The sequence below is a fragment of the Echiichthys vipera genome (assembly GCF_963691815.1).
Source record: "Echiichthys vipera genome assembly, chromosome: 5".
NCBI lineage: Eukaryota > Metazoa > Chordata > Actinopteri > Perciformes > Trachinidae > Echiichthys > Echiichthys vipera.
The window spans coordinates 20,617,691-20,632,879 of record NC_139830.1 but is presented as its reverse complement, the minus strand read 5'-3'; the positions used below and the strand labels follow the sequence as shown (position 1 = coordinate 20,632,879).

The 15,189-nt window shown below is 38.5% G+C and overlaps 2 protein-coding genes and 1 long non-coding RNA gene across 3 annotated transcripts; 2 read left to right on the top strand and 1 right to left on the bottom strand.

Moving 5' to 3' along the window:
- The first annotated feature begins 2,303 nt into the window (after positions 1-2,303).
- LOC310947458 lies at positions 2,304-6,234 on the top strand. The gene is made up of 4 exons (XR_014593213.1): positions 2,304-2,409; positions 3,691-3,825; positions 4,737-4,781; positions 4,882-6,234. It is a non-coding gene; the product is annotated as an uncharacterized lncRNA (long non-coding RNA).
- Positions 6,235-6,682: 448 nt separating this feature from the next.
- On the top strand, positions 6,683-11,319 carry paf1 (PAF1 homolog, Paf1/RNA polymerase II complex component). Its single transcript, XM_083914302.1, has 14 exons — positions 6,683-6,896; positions 7,387-7,419; positions 7,518-7,610; positions 7,699-7,820; positions 7,923-7,989; positions 8,077-8,178; positions 8,276-8,381; positions 8,631-8,699; positions 8,972-9,075; positions 9,166-9,282; positions 9,380-9,508; positions 9,709-9,814; positions 10,311-10,389; positions 10,543-11,319. The coding sequence occupies exons 1-14, from the start codon at positions 6,850-6,852 to the stop codon at positions 10,965-10,967; spliced, it is 1,599 nt and encodes a 532-aa protein (XP_083770428.1). The 5' UTR covers positions 6,683-6,849; the 3' UTR covers positions 10,968-11,319.
- A 156-nt stretch (positions 11,320-11,475) lies between these two features.
- Positions 11,476-13,885, bottom strand: gmfg (glia maturation factor, gamma). Its single transcript, XM_083914372.1, has 7 exons — positions 13,825-13,885; positions 13,279-13,375; positions 13,152-13,201; positions 13,027-13,076; positions 12,851-12,933; positions 12,587-12,660; positions 11,476-12,315 (listed from the first exon to the last, which is right to left on the bottom strand). The coding sequence occupies exons 1-7, from the start codon at positions 13,825-13,827 to the stop codon at positions 12,244-12,246; spliced, it is 429 nt and encodes a 142-aa protein (XP_083770498.1). The 5' UTR covers positions 13,828-13,885; the 3' UTR covers positions 11,476-12,243.
- Positions 13,886-15,189: the final 1,304 nt, after the last annotated feature.

Genomic DNA, 15,189 nt, shown 5'->3' with positions numbered 1-15,189 from the left:
TCATTAAGGATAATGATCCAGATAAGGATATATGCTCCCTCGAATCACAAAGCTGGAGTTAAATGTTCATATGTGTATATTTTATTAAAGAAAACCTATAAAAACTAAACTCACATTTTAAGAAAATAATTTCTAAAACTAACTTTATTTAACTGACAGACCACACTGATATTAGCAAACGTTTCACTCAAAGCGCTTTTGAGTTGTTTGGACATAGCTCATTGGAAAATATTCTTGGTTTTGAGTGCACAGACAGAATGCCTCGTATGCATGTATTTGCTGTCATCTCCTTTTAAATGCCACTTCTTTTGTCAAGCGGCCATCTCTCAGCATTATCACTGCAGAGTTTGTTCTGCCCCACTGCACACATTTGATCATTTCTCCCCATTCCACTCTGATTAAGAGCCACCTGTTCAGATGTTGGCTCTGTCTGAATGTCATACTGTGATATATTCCTATCACATTTGAGGACACAAAAATGCTGTGGTCTTTTTCTTAAATAGGTGGGATGTTAATTTTCCACATGTATATATACTATCCTTGAAAGTATGCATTGTATCAAGTTATATATGGTTTGGTCCCAAAACTTCTTTTTTTTTTTTTTTTAATGCTGAGTGACTAGTTCCAGCCACTTTAACACAGCAGGTTATATTCATATTTTCTTTTTTGTTTTATTGATATTTGGTAAAGAAAAGGGGGAATGTATTTATCATTATCAGAATCTTACCTTAAGTCAAAAGCAGAGGCCAAGAGTTTGAATGTTAGGCCAATCAAACCTCACATACATGTCAACCGTAAACTTGTATGCACAACTTTTGTTAAATTTTCTGTCAATGTTGTGTGTGAGGGAGTCTGGATATTGTTGTCAATCATTGTCGGTTGTGAGACCTCTCCGCAAACCTGGATTTTTATTTTTTACTTTAACTTTGATGTCAAATTTTTTTGTCCTACTGACTGAAAGCTTATGGGATACAGAATGAGAATCTGCAACAAAAAAAAAATGGCGATTCTATCTATGGTCAAACACTGTGCCATACCTGAGTTGCCAAGCCCAGATACCACTGCATTATCTCGCCTGTATGGGCCATCAGTGGGCTATCGGCATGTAATGTATGAAACAAAAAACAAGTTGGTTCTGGTCTAGTGGTCAAGTAAAAAGGCTTGAAAAGATGACGTGGTGACAGGCAAATTATGAAAAGAGATTGAATTTCTTTGAAGCTGTCAGTATTCTTCTTTGGCACATTACCACTACAACTCATAACCTGTATTAAAATGTATAGATGGTGGAACTTGTTATTGAATGTCAGAGAGATTATGGAGATACAACATAAGTTAAGGTTAAGTACTAAAAGTGGATTTAAATTGTGTAAAAAGATTCATAAAACAGAATAAAAATAGGATCAAATTTACTATTTTGTTTGTATTATATTCACCATTGTGTTGGCAGAGGGATATTGAACAGAAATCAGCTGTAATAAAGTAATTTTAGTATAACTGGCCTTGTCTTTTTATTTATTTATATATATATATATATATATATATATATATATATATATAATTTTATTTTTATATATATATATCATTGTATTTTTAACTTCAAGTCTGCAACTTTAGATTTCTATAGTAGGGCATTGCATAACAGTACTGTGTCATACACGATTTAACATTGATGCAACTTTCGTGGTATTGTAGAAAAAGCTTAACGGGACTTCTGAAGGTCCGAGGACCACGGCTTGGGAACCAGTTAACCAACGATAACACTTGGTCCCAGTACAAGGCTTATGGAAGGAGGCTGAGTCACCAGAAAGAAAATGACTGCGCTGTTGAAGGGTTCCAGTTGATGGCGCTAGATATAAAGTGATAGTTTCCTCTCAAGTTATCTTTGGTTTCACTCATAGACTGTATAATGATTTCACTGTCTGACAGAACCTTCAAATGGATGACTGATTTAAATATATGTAAATTAAACTAAATACATTTTTCAAATGCAGCTTATTCCGACTGAATGCTCTGGAAAATCAATCAATCACCCCCATGTTCTGTGATCGTTTTTTCTTCAAATTTATTTGAAAGGATTCAATAAACTCATTACTTTTATTATTGATGTATGCAGATTCATACACAATGATGGAAGAGTATTTCTCAATGTAGAAATAATAGTAACATAAACTGTGAAATGCACAGAGACAATAAAACTGTCGGCAATTGCAGACGAGATGTTACCACGCATGCGTCATATCCCAAAGCCCAGACTGTTTTGTTTTTTACCTCGGTGTCTCAGCCTCCTTCCATTAGCCTCGTCCCAGTAACGGAAATGCATGCTGCGTAATATGTGACGAGCATTGTAAACACAAGTGGACGATTTGCTCCTCTGTAGAAGGAATGCCGTTACAAGAGTCGTTTACTTGAGTGAGTAGATCGTCTAAAACACGAAGCAATATTTATTCACAGTTAACAATATGGATATGTGACAGAAATGTAACTTAGCTTTAAAACACAGTTGCTCCTGTTTTCCCCTATTGTGTAACTTTGTCGTGTTTAACCCGTAACCGCACACTCCTTGCATTGGAGATGTATCCGCTGCCTTTAAATGTAACCATATCGACACTCAGAATGAAGCTAAACATTAGCTTAACTGGCCACATTAACAATGGGCTTTAAAACAAGTATGCTAGCTAGCGTTAGCTAAGAGTGAGCTTGTCAGTTGACGGGCTAGCCACCGTTATTATTATTGTCATATATAACGCTAGAGTGACGTTACATATAACAGTAAGCTGCAACAAGGGTACTGACCAACTACTTTGTATGAATACAAGTAACGGTTCACAAACGTAAGCAACGCAAGTGTTGACGTCGGTGTGGATGAAATCACGTCAGCTAACAAAGCTAACTTACATATACGTTAATTTGGTCATTTTACTTTTAGAAACAATATAAGAAGAGACGAAATTAGCCACTGCATAGGCAACAAAGCTTTAGTGTGAAAATAATATTATTATACTGATAATAATAACATTATCATAACCTTATTAATTGTTAATATTTCACACAGAAAAACATACACATGCACAAACAGGACCAATATACGTGCAATTATAGAAGAGATGTCAGAGTGATGGGACAGGCGCCCCGAGCAGCTTGGGGTGCGGTAGGGCCAAGGAGGGGAACTGGCATCTCTCCAGCCTCCAGTCCTCACTCCATTCTTGGTCCAGACAGCGACGCGAACATGCATCACTACGGTTCCCAGCCCTGTTCACTTTGAAATGGACTAAGTAGTTACTATGTATCATACCATCTATAGCAGCGTTTTATGACATAGCCTTAATGTATATTTCATTTCCACAACATATTTAGGGGGGAATAGCATAAACCAATTACATCTAAATATAATGATGAATGAAATATGTGCTGTACAAGTGAATAATGTAAGAAAAGATCCCTAATATTCTATGTGGATTTGCACAATGCATACATCATTTAATGTATTTACAATATGCCATATATGCATCTATGAAAGGGTTATCATATAAACAGCATAACGTGTATGGCAAAATTCCTGACAGTAGGCACATAGTAGAAGAATAACATATGACAAAGCCAGGAACAGGTGTATATTTTTTGTAGTCACAGTATATGTAGGATCATGATTTCAGATGGCATCATTCACGTCTACTGTATGTCTCCTCACAGAGCCAGGATGTTGTGTGAAGTCCTGCTGTCATCGCTATGGTTCCTGTTCGTTATTTTCTGGGTCGAGACAATAAGTGTTTGGCTCTTCCTGTCCATGTTCTACCAGGACCGGGGGTTCTACCACTGGGGAGATGGGTATGTGATGTGTTTCTGTGGTTCACCTTTTTATTTGCATCATATATTTATAATAATTTGTTCATCATTAAACAAATAAGCAAAATATACTAAAGACATGTATAGAATATCCTACACTTCACCCTGCTTTATTTAAAAAGACAAAACATTTTTATCAAAAAGTTCAGAGAAGATTGTTTACTTAGAGTTGATTTCTTTTATTTTTGACAAATTTCAATCAGGCTTCATTCATGTTAAAGCACCGACGTCTATAATCAAAGTGACTAAAGTCCCCCAGGGTCAGTGGCTAATTTAGAAAAAACATCTTGGCTCCAGGGACCTTTTGATTTGAAAAGCATGTTGTTGATGTTGTTTATCAGCTGAGGAGCATTAAAAAAAAAAAAATCAGGTATTTTCTCTGTCTATTTTCTCTCAACCTGATCTTGAGATGGTCATCCATGCTTTTATTTTATCTTGGTTGGCTCACTGTGATTTGTTGTATTCAGGATTAGGTAAAAAAAAAAAAGAAACACCTTGCATCTTCAGCTGGTTCAAAATGCTTCCGCACAGCTTTTAACAAACAATAGACGACAAGATCCCGTCAGCCCTGTTTTTAAGCCCCCCGTAAATGTATTCCAGTCAGTTTTAGAATTTTAAGATTTTAATTTTTGCTTTTAAAGCACTTCATGGTTCAGCTCCCAGTTACATTGCTGACTTGCTGTTCCCCTATGAGCCTAAGCACAGCCTCAGATCTACAGGGATGGATCTGCTGGCTGTTACTAAATCACGACTCAAAACCAAAGGTGACTGTGCTTTTGCAGTCAGGTCAGCTCTGCACTTGGAATGTCCTTTACGGAATCAGTGTTGTGCGCACTTGGTTCATAGTTTAGCAAACATTATGTTTTAAAATAATTATTGTTTTGAATTTACAGGGTATTTGCAGATGATCCTGGACAGATGATATACATGTTGAGCAGGTAAGAACTTTATTTTTTATCCTTATTTCATTTATAACTATTTAAAATATGAGCCATGTTTATTCATGTACAAGGTTTAATCTCTTGTCTCTCTCCATAGAGTTGATACCCATATGCAGACAGAGATGCAGACCTGAGGCAGGAAAAGATCATGAACTCCACAGAAAGGACTATCAATAGAGGGGCTGTTATGAACATGTGATGAAAAGCAATAGCTGTTTTTTCTTGGCACTGACTGATTTGCACAGTCCTTGTTAACATAGGAAAATGTAGGCCCACTTTAAATAATACGTGATGAAGAGATGCAGTATGAGGAAAGGAGTAGCTAAGACGTAGATGAATGTCCTCAATGATTGATGTGTATCAAACCTACCAATGTAACATTTCTATTTTCATTTTCAGATTTTGTGGAAGCAGAACGAATGTAGCAGAAAATGCTTGATTCGGTTATTCATTCTTTTAACTCTATTTTTGAGACTTGGCGCTGCAGTGGTGTTTTGAGCATCCTGCCATTCTATGCAACTCCTGTTGGTGGCATCTGTAGCTATATTTGTTTTTTAAATATCAGATTGCATTAAATCTGTTAAAAGTTAGGTATATGAATGTTACATAACAATTGTCAGATGTGTTGGTGTATGCTTGATGCCATAACCTCTAACAAGGAGCTAAGCTAGCTTTGAATATTGGAGGGGGTGGAACCATGTACATGTGTTTAGATATAAGTCTGAACACATTAGATGGATGATTAAGAGTTCATAATTTAATCAAGAGTTTTATATTTTTCACACTCTCGGCTGGGGCCCTTCTGTGTGGAGTTTGCATGTTCTCCCTGTATTTGCGTGGGTTTTCGCCGCGTTCTCCAACATCCTCACAAAGACGTGCACATGTTAGGTTAATTGATGACCCTAAAAAAATGCCTGTAGCTAAAGATGGAGGGATGGATGGATGGATAGAAATACGGAAATTCTTTGTCACTTTCTACTACATCTTGTGGCCTTTGTCTACAGATGGATTTTGCTCTGTTCTCCCGTATTTCTATCCCAATATAAGACCACTTATTTCATATTGAGGTTACATGATAATTGTGCCATCTCCTCATGGCAGCTGCAAAGACTCCATCTGCTGTTGAAGATCACAAGATGGGACCAAAAGCCCTGGAAGTGGACCTTGTGTTAAATCTTTCTTTTCTTTTTTAGAAAGGAGCAACATATAATTTGTGTATGTCCAAAGACAGAAACCTAATAGTGGGGAGAGTTTATACCGTGGTAGGAAAACTCTCTCAAAGCAATATGCCAATGTTATATCCAGCAAAATAAATGAAAATCTAAATTCTACGTTTAAAATATACAACTATTTGCAAGCCTGTGAGATTATGTATGTCAATAGATTTTTGTATATATAATTTTACTCTGTCTGTCAATTAAAGAGTTTGATTTTGGACAAAAACAGCAAATCGTTTTGGGCTCATTTCGTAACCGAGACAAAGAATGGCAATGTTGTTTTGAATCATTACGCTAAATAAATGGGCGTTTCACTACAAACAAGCTAATACGGCAGTAGCTGGCCACAGAGACTTGGCTTGGGAATATAAGGTCCCCGTATGGACCAAGAATGACTGGTGGCCGGAGAGTTGCCATTTCACCGCCTGAGCACTGCCGAGGTGCCGCCAAACAAGGCACCGAAACCCCCAAAATGCAACCTTCGCTCTGACGTTTCTCCATTAATGCATGCAAATGCATATAGGGCCCGTGTGTGTGTGTGTTTAACACGGAAAATAAAAACGGTGAAAAGTGAGTGTCGGCATGCTTTCTTTTCTGTATGTTGCTAACATGCCGGGCAGTAGGGGTCGCTCACAATAAAGCAGGTCCTCCTCCGCTGTATGTCTCGATACACCACCGGGTCACCATCGCATCCCGCCGGGTCGAAATGGTCGAAATAAAAATGCCGTACACAATCTAATTAAAGTTAGATTTAATTGTCGTATGTGTTTTTTTCCGGGCGTTATTTTCGTTGATTATTTGTGCGAACAAATAACTTTATTTTGAGTTTTGAGCAGTTTGTTATAAACATGGCTCCAACGATTCAGACACAGTCTCAACGAGAAGACGGCCACAGGTATACGTTAAAAACAATGCTTTTACAAGGTTGTCTAGCTCGCTGTCTACACTGGACCGTTTGTGTTAACGTTAATGCCATAGAGTTATTACTAAAGCAGCAACGTTAGCTTATTAGGTGTGTCAGTTGTGTATAACATTAGCTAACAATGCTAGTTAGCAGCTAAACTAACAGGCAAGCTTCACGGTAACTTGTGCTAGCTAAGCAAACTAAACCTTATTATTTAGCGTGAATTAACTAAAGTGAATCTTGTCTATACAGTAATTATTATTGGTAATGCGCTTAAGCTGTGTTAATAGCTAAACATTGCTTCAGATAGCCAAGGGTAGCCAGTCCTAATGCTAACAGAAATGGTTTCCAAAGTGATTCTCGGTATAAAACCGTGCAAGCACATTGTAAGAGACTGAGCAGTGAATAACGCAGTAAGACAATATCAATCCAGCATTATCTTATGAGGGAGAGTCTGACAAATGTCTGTTTTGTCTTGCAGTAGGCCATCCTCTCATAGAACTGTTCCAGAGAGGTAAGAAGTATTCACTATTATGTACAGTCATTTCAAGTGTGTCTCTTTTTAAAAGTAGCAATAACTGTGTATGCCCTGTACTTCTGTTCCCATGATAGGTCAGGGGTGGTCTGTCGAGTGAAGTACTGCAACAGCCTGCCTGACATCCCCTTTGACCCCAAATTCATCACATATCCATTTGATCAGCACAGGTAAACACCCAGCCTCTCTCAGTCTATGGAGCACACACCGATGAGCATAGGTAAAACCTGACATTTGTTTTTTTTTCTGTTGTGACAGGTTTGTACAGTACAAAGCGACTTCTCTAGAGAAACAGCACAAGCACGAGCTCCTGACTGAGCCAGACCTCGGGGTCACCATTGATCTCATCAACCCAGACACCTACCGCATAGACCCCAATAGTAAGTCTTAAGTTGTTGCTGTTGTATTTCACAGTTTTCTCTTAATTTGTTTGCGCTTTATCAAATGTCTGCGTAGACTGAACCATTCTTTTAAATTGTCAGTCCTGTTGGATCCCGCTGATGAGAAACTGTTGGAAGAGGACATCCAGGCTCCGTCCAGTTCGAAGAGGTGAGGCTGCTCAATGGGCAGCTTTATGTTGTTCTAGATTCATGTTGAGATTTTTGGTTTAAACATTTTTTTCTTCTTCCCTATAAGGTCACAGCAGCATGCTAAAGTGGTCCCATGGATGAGAAAGACAGAATATATTTCTACAGAGTTTAACAGATATGGAGTATCCAATGAGAAAGTGGAAGTCAAGTAAGTTGGCTAAATGTGGTCACTTTGAAATGACCTAATAGCAGATGATTTTGTGTGTGTGTGTGTGTGTGTATAACCTAGAAATGTTTGTGTTTAGGATTGGAGTATCTGTCAAACAGCAGTTTACAGAAGAAGAAATCTACAAGGACAGAGACAGTCAGATTTCTGCTATTGAGAAAACATTTGAGGATGCACAGAAATCGGTGAGTGAGCGTATAACTAGCCTGCCCAAATTATTGTTGCTTAACAGCCTTTATAGTTCAAGCAACTTAAAGAGTAAAATGGAAAGTAGTTTTCTTCAGCCATTGCTGTCGTGTTGCTGTGCAGCAGAGGACTGTTCGCAACGGTCAGCTGTCAGATGCAAATAAGCACATTAACTCATAATGCAATAGTATTTTGGGCTAATTAAAAAATGTGCTATGGTTTGTAAACATGTTGTCGTTTCTCTTTAGATTGCACAGCACTACAGTAAACCCAGAGTAACTCCTGTGGAGGTTCTACCCGTGTTCCCCGACTTCAAGGTGAGCTATAATTTCACCCAGTTTATTGACTTTAAGATCATCTGTGTATAATTTCAAATTTCATGCCACAGGCACTGCAGGAGAAGTGCAGAGATGGGAAAAGATGAAACAATCAATCAACAAACAATAAAATACAGCAAATGTACATGCAACAGTAAAAACAACTCAATCTGTTGTTGCTCCAGTTGCTTTTGCTTTGTTGGTGTGAGACAGTTTACAGATTTACACGATTAACACAATTGTATTTTGTACATTATTTTCTCTTTCCCCAGATGTGGATCAACCCATGTGCTCAGGTAATCTTTGACTCGGATCCTGCACCTAAAGACCTATCAGGACCAGCAGGAGTGGAAATGATGTCTCAGGCCATGATCAGGTATCTTCAAAATATTTGTTGTGTGGATGTGTGTTTAAACTAACATTTTTGCATAAACACTAAATTACATTCCACGTCTCTTAAATACAGAGGTATGATGGATGAGGAAGGAAATCAGTTTGTGGCCTACTTCCTGCCCAATGAAGAAACAATTCGCAAGCGCAAGAGAGACTGTGATGAGGGGATGGATTATATGCCTGAAGATCTGTGAGTACACATTATAAGTTAAAAAAGAAATCACACTTTAACTTTGCTCTGCTTGTCTATCAGGAGGTAATAATGCATTTAATTTTCTGTATTTCAGGTATGATTACAAGATAGCCAGGGAGTACAACTGGAATGTCAAGAACAAAGCCAGCAAGGGCTATGAAGAGAACTACTTCTTCATCTTCAGAGATGGAGACGGAGTTTACTACAATGAGCTCGAGACAAGGTAGCCCATTGAGCATGGAAGAGACTTGTTTATTGTTGCATCTCAACATGAAGAGAGAGGGATAAGCTTTTTACACAAATAATTCCAGCTGGTGTGTTTAGATGAACCATAAGTGTAGTAGAACCACCATGAGATATGGGGGCTTTTATTTGGGAGACTGCGGGGCCTTGTCCTCTGACAGCCTTTCTTCTCTCCTGCAGAGTGCGTCTGAGCAAGAGGAGAGCCAAGGCTGGAGCACAGTCAACCACAAACGCTGTGCTGGTTTGCAAGCACAGAGACATGAACGAGAAGGAACTTGAAGCCCAGGTGAGTGTACTTTGTTACTTTTCCAGATGTTAGACTGAACACTTTTTACTTTTTTACTAGGCATTTGTACTGCTTGTTGGACATTACTTTGATTGGAAAGAGAACTTTGAATGAAGATTGGTGACCTTTATATTATTTTCATATTTCAGTAATGCTTACTGTTTATTTCAATACCGTCATATTTATTTAAAAACCGCAGAAGTTAGGAAATCACATTTATCATAGAATACAGATGTACTATTGATTACGTTCAGTTTTTTTTTTTTAACATTATCTAAAAATAGTAGTTGCAGTTAGGGAAACCACATTAATATATACTGTAGATTCATTGTCGTAGTTGTCCATGCAGTGTGTTTTTGCCTGCTTTTTGTTTTTAACAATCCACATGACTGCTAATTTAAACTAATGACAGGAAATGTTAAAGCACTATCAATGAGCTTGGATTCTCAGACAGTTTTAGTTTACTGATGAATTATTCTCTTTCATTGATTTTCAGGAAGCTCGTAAAGCTCAGCTTGAGAACCATGAGCCAGAAGATGAAGAGGAGGACATGGATAAGGACTTGCAGGACTCTGGTCAGTTTTCTTGTTATATGCCACAGCATTTCTTATCACTCAGTTGTTACTTATTTGGCTGCCTGCTGCACTGTAGTAGTAGTGGTAGTCCTTGGATGAAAGGGTTTGTTCCATTTCTATTTCTGTCTTTGATATTTGAATTGTTTTCTCCAGGTGATGAGAAAGAGAAGGGCAGCGGCAGTGAGGCAGAGAACTCTGGTAGTGAATCTGAGAGGGAAGATGAGGACCAGGAGCCAAGGGGAGATGAAGACGAGGAGGATGACGACCAAGAGAAGCGGAGGAGGAAGACAAGCGACAGCGGGAGTGAGAGCGGTGAGGATAGGACCAGAGAGATGCGAGACGAGGAGGAGATCTTCGGCAGCGACGACGACAGCGACAACGAGAACAACAAGAACTCAGCCAGCGGGGAGGATGGCAGTGGAAGTGAGGATGAAGGAGGGAACAGAGGAGGCAGCAGGAGTCGCAGTGCCTCTCCAGCACACAGTGACCGCAGCAGTGACCACTCGGAGACTCGTGCTCAGAGCGGAAGTGGAAGTGAGAGAGGCTCAGATTCCAGTGATGCCAGTGACAGCGAATAAGATCTGTGGTCCGGACAGCAAGGTGATGGCCACCTTTCTTACCTGTGTGTTCAGCTCCAAACATGGCTGCGTTGCTCTGTCAGTGACCTTGATATTAGCCAAGTCTGGGGATGTAGTTTCTTATGATTCCAAATATCAAAGGAAATTTGTGTGTAAGACGCTCTTTGGTTTTGGAACAGGGACATCTCTTTTCAGTCCAGTTTTTAATTGTAGATTAAACCCTAGCACCAGTAGCTATTTGTACACCATTCCTCTGTTTTTGTCTGTCAGATATTTAGTACAGGATCGTGTAAAGCGTCTTTGTTCTCTCAGCTTGTCATTGTGTTACGGCTTTGAAACTGATAATAAAATGCCGGGGACATTTTGTAAGAAACAGTGGTGAAAGGTTGTTGTTTTTTCCTCCTTAAAGGCAAAAGTTTACTTTTTTTTTTTTTGCTCATACATGACTGTGTGAGCAGCACAAATCACATGGATTCTGATCTTTTCAATTCACTTTAATATGTGGTTCTACATCAGATACAGGTCTGATTATAATTTATTTTTCTTGCGAAGAGGCGCTGACGGAATAAGTTAAAAGTAGCTCTTGACATCCTGAACCAGATGAAATCTGTTTCAGTGAAGCCATTGAGCCCACCACTCCTGGTCCTACTCTTTATATCTACACAGAAGTAGCAGCCATTGCGCCGCAAAATGCCACAATAAAACATTTGAATATCTTTCCCCTTGTCCTCGTTATCATCTGCTCAGAAATTTGCTAGCTTCCACTGACTGCACATCAACTTAAGTATATGAAACCTTTAACGCTGTCTTCAGTGGCCTCCACCTTTATTTCTGTATGACAGCATGCTGTGTGTGATGTCTTTGTTATTGTTCTTTTACTCATGCAGTTCAGTTCAGGACTGTGAAAAGTTCACATTGGTATCAGATACGGGCAACATTTTTAAAATATTGCGAACAGCCAAACAAGAAAATTAAATCCGAATTGAGCACTAAGACTTTCAGCCTAAGTAATCCAATAAATGCAACAGCTTATTTTACATCAGTCCAAAGTACAGGACTGTCGTCTACGCTATCTATTTGTTTAGTTGATGCTCCGTTAAGGCTTTTATTGGACACAACAGGATTGTTGATAGCTAATAAAATGATTTATTTTCCATGCTAATGAAACATTTCTTTCAAATTTTAAATCATTTGATTGCAATAATATGCACAATTGAAAAAATGTAAATCCACAGCTGTGTTTCTAAAGAAAAAGACAGCGATTGAAGATGCACATTCAGCGAAAAAATGCCAGCTGGTCCTTCAGCCATTCTTCTGTCAAGTCATCAGCATTTCTTGTTTCAAAGACCTCAGAGTAAAACAGAGAATGACATTATTCAAAATGTGTATAATCAACATAACAATTGAAGGAAGTTCAAAGATATTAGCTCATCAATACTCAAGTTGCTAATAAATGGGGTAGAAGAATCAAAACAAATGAAATTTAAAAGTATGAATAATCTACCCAATAAGTTGCCAATCAACTTCAATTAAAAAGGCAAATTGTCCCTTTTTAATGTGCTTATCAGCATACCACTGCAGTAATGATAAACTGCAGTCCATATTTTTGAGATCATTACCTTTGTGAGCTCTGCAGCTTGGACCAGTCGATTCTTGCTGCCCGCATACATCATCTGTTGCTCTGGCTTACACCCTGTTCAAATTAATTTGACATTCATTCTTTAATTTAACAAGTCAAACATTCCTCAGCAAACCCAATAAATGGCACCCATACGGTCTATGATGCCACATTAAATGCAACAAGACAGACAATAGGAGACACGTATTAAGCAGAAGACTTGTTCAAGAAGAAATCTTACTTTTGATTTTAGATCATTTCTTACCCATTGGACTGCAGAATATGAAACACAGTGGGTAAGACACCCTCCCATCAGCATGGACATATTTGTAGCTGTATACAATGAATGTGCACTACTGATAAGGAAATGTTGTCATAGTTATAACACTGATGCTTTGTTTGAATTAAAGAATGATTCATACGATGGGATAAGAAGGATATCGTGGTTGCCGCTCTGGAAGATTATCTCTCAACTCATCCAGTGAGATGTCCTAAAAGTCAAAGTTGAGCCTAAGTAACTTTTTAATGCAGATTGACAAAAAAAAATAAAAATAAATTTGACTTACCTCAAATTCCTCTTCTAGGATAATGAGCTGGTCCTGCATGTTTATTTTCACTAAGAAATAAAAATGTAATTAAAAAAAACTGTGATAGAAATAAAATATGCGATCAACATTAGTGTGTGATACTTACTTAGTATGGCAGCATTGGTGGTCTCTTTTCGAAATCTAAACTTTCTTAATTTCGCTTTCAGACTCTCGTCGACTTCACACACAACCAGAGAGCTTGACTGCAGGATGAAGTACAGCAATATCACTCGACGTGTCAATCTAAGAAATATTAAAACATCTCCGGATGCTCCTGTGCTTATGATAAAATTAGATGTATTGGTCTGTTGGCTAGGCCAGAAAAAGAAGCACAGAATGGGGGTGAGAGACATCTGCTCAGTCTGTTCAGATGTTGAGGTCTATATTCACATTGCATGGATTCATGAAACATTCATAACACTATTCTGACATATTGAGGGCAGGAAATGTGTTTGCTGCAAGAATGCACACTCAAGACTGTAGTTTCCTGTGTGCAAGAGTGTGTGGTGGGGGATGGTTGAGTTGTGTCACAATAGTAATGTTAAAAATAAATATATATATGTACGCAAGCGTATGAATGACAGTTAATAAAATCAAGTGAATATAAACAGAAAAGCAAAATCTTTCAAGCAAATGCATCAGTTTCACCTACCATTCTCAAAAGGATCCTTTTCTGCCTTCCTGCCTTTTGTTGACACCGCCTTGTTGAAACAGACAGACCTGAGACTGACAGCTACTCTCAGACTGTCAAGATGACAAGGGGAGGAGCAGACGCAGCGAGAGCACGCACCAGTCTTGTTTCCTGTTTTCCAAAGCACAAGATGACACCAGTGTGCAAGCACAGCTGAGTTTTACAAGAAACAGTGTGACCATCTTTTAATGCGCATGTAATGCATTAAGGAAAAAGATATTCAGACAGACATGAATCTTGGTCTGACAGAAGAGAATGTTTAATAGGTCAATACTGTTCGAGGTTTGTCGTCTCGCAGGTGCAAGAGTGTGTGGTGGGGGATGGTTGAATTGTGTCACAATAGTAATGTTAAAAATAAATATATATATATGTACGTCTCGCAGGTCTCTGCTGATTGTCGTGGTGCCTGCTGCCGTGGTCCTGCATGACGCTTCCTGCTACTTTTATAACTATTAGTCATATATACTATCACTAGTCTTATAAATTATAGAATTTGTAGCCATAGAGGCACCATCCGTGGTATGTCTCGCTGTGTTGTAGCTGCTATTGCCGCTACTCATCATTGATCAAGTTTACCACCATAATTATTATCATTGTCATATTCTATCACCTTAGCTGTGCTTGTTTCTACTTTTCTGCTGTATTAACTGACATAACATATAAGTCATATTCACATTACTATAGACCCAACCGGTGCAGACTGATGTCCGTCCTCCACAGAGCTGGGTCTGTCCGACGTTCCTGCCTGTTATAGGGAAGGTTTTCGTTGCCAATGGGGGTATTGTTGGGTCTGTGTAAATCATAAATAAGTCATAGAGTGTGGTCTATACCTACTCTGTAAAGTGTCCTGAGATAACTTTTGTCATGATTTGGCACTATAAATAAAATTGAATTGAATTGAATTGAATTGAATTAAGAAGCTCAATTTTACAATTATGTTGTTTATCACAGACATTAATTTGACATCGCTGGCGATAGGAATATGGGGAGAATATGAAACAGAAACTTGCACTCCAAAACTAACGATACCACAATAAAACAATGCTCATGTAATAATATTATAGAAATATATGTAATAAAACATACTGTAGGCTACTTTAACATAAAAATACAACATCACCATAACTCCTGTCGCAGTATCACATTTCTGTTACTGCTCCCTATGGTTAGAACCTTAAGGGAATGTTGCAGCTCTGGACCCGCCCAAATCAGTAACGTCACAGCAGGTCTTTTGCCATTTACCTCTCTGTGTGCTGTGGTGTATCCTGCCACTGACAGCTGAAAGCAAGCACCTGCTGTGACCAGACGACATTATGCTTTTAACCC

What these genes read in the sequence shown, in the direction of transcription:
- paf1 (XM_083914302.1), top strand. Translation starts at nt 6,850, where the DNA reads ATGGCTCCAACGATTCAGACACAGTCTCAACGAGAAGACGGCCACAG. An exon ending in CCGTGTTCCCCGACTTCAAG is followed by an intron (nt 8,700 to 8,971) that starts GTGAGCTATAAT and finishes CTCTTTCCCCAG; the next exon opens with ATGTGGATCAACCCATGTGC. An exon ending in GATTATATGCCTGAAGATCT is followed by an intron (nt 9,283 to 9,379) that starts GTGAGTACACAT and finishes TCTGTATTTCAG; the next exon opens with GTATGATTACAAGATAGCCA.
- gmfg (XM_083914372.1), bottom strand. An exon ending in CATATTCTGCAGTCCAATGG is followed by an intron (nt 12,661 to 12,850) that starts GTAAGAAATGAT and finishes TAATTTGAACAG; the next exon opens with GGTGTAAGCCAGAGCAACAG. An exon ending in AAGCTGCAGAGCTCACAAAG is followed by an intron (nt 12,316 to 12,586) that starts GTAATGATCTCA and finishes TTTTACTCTGAG; the next exon opens with GTCTTTGAAACAAGAAATGC.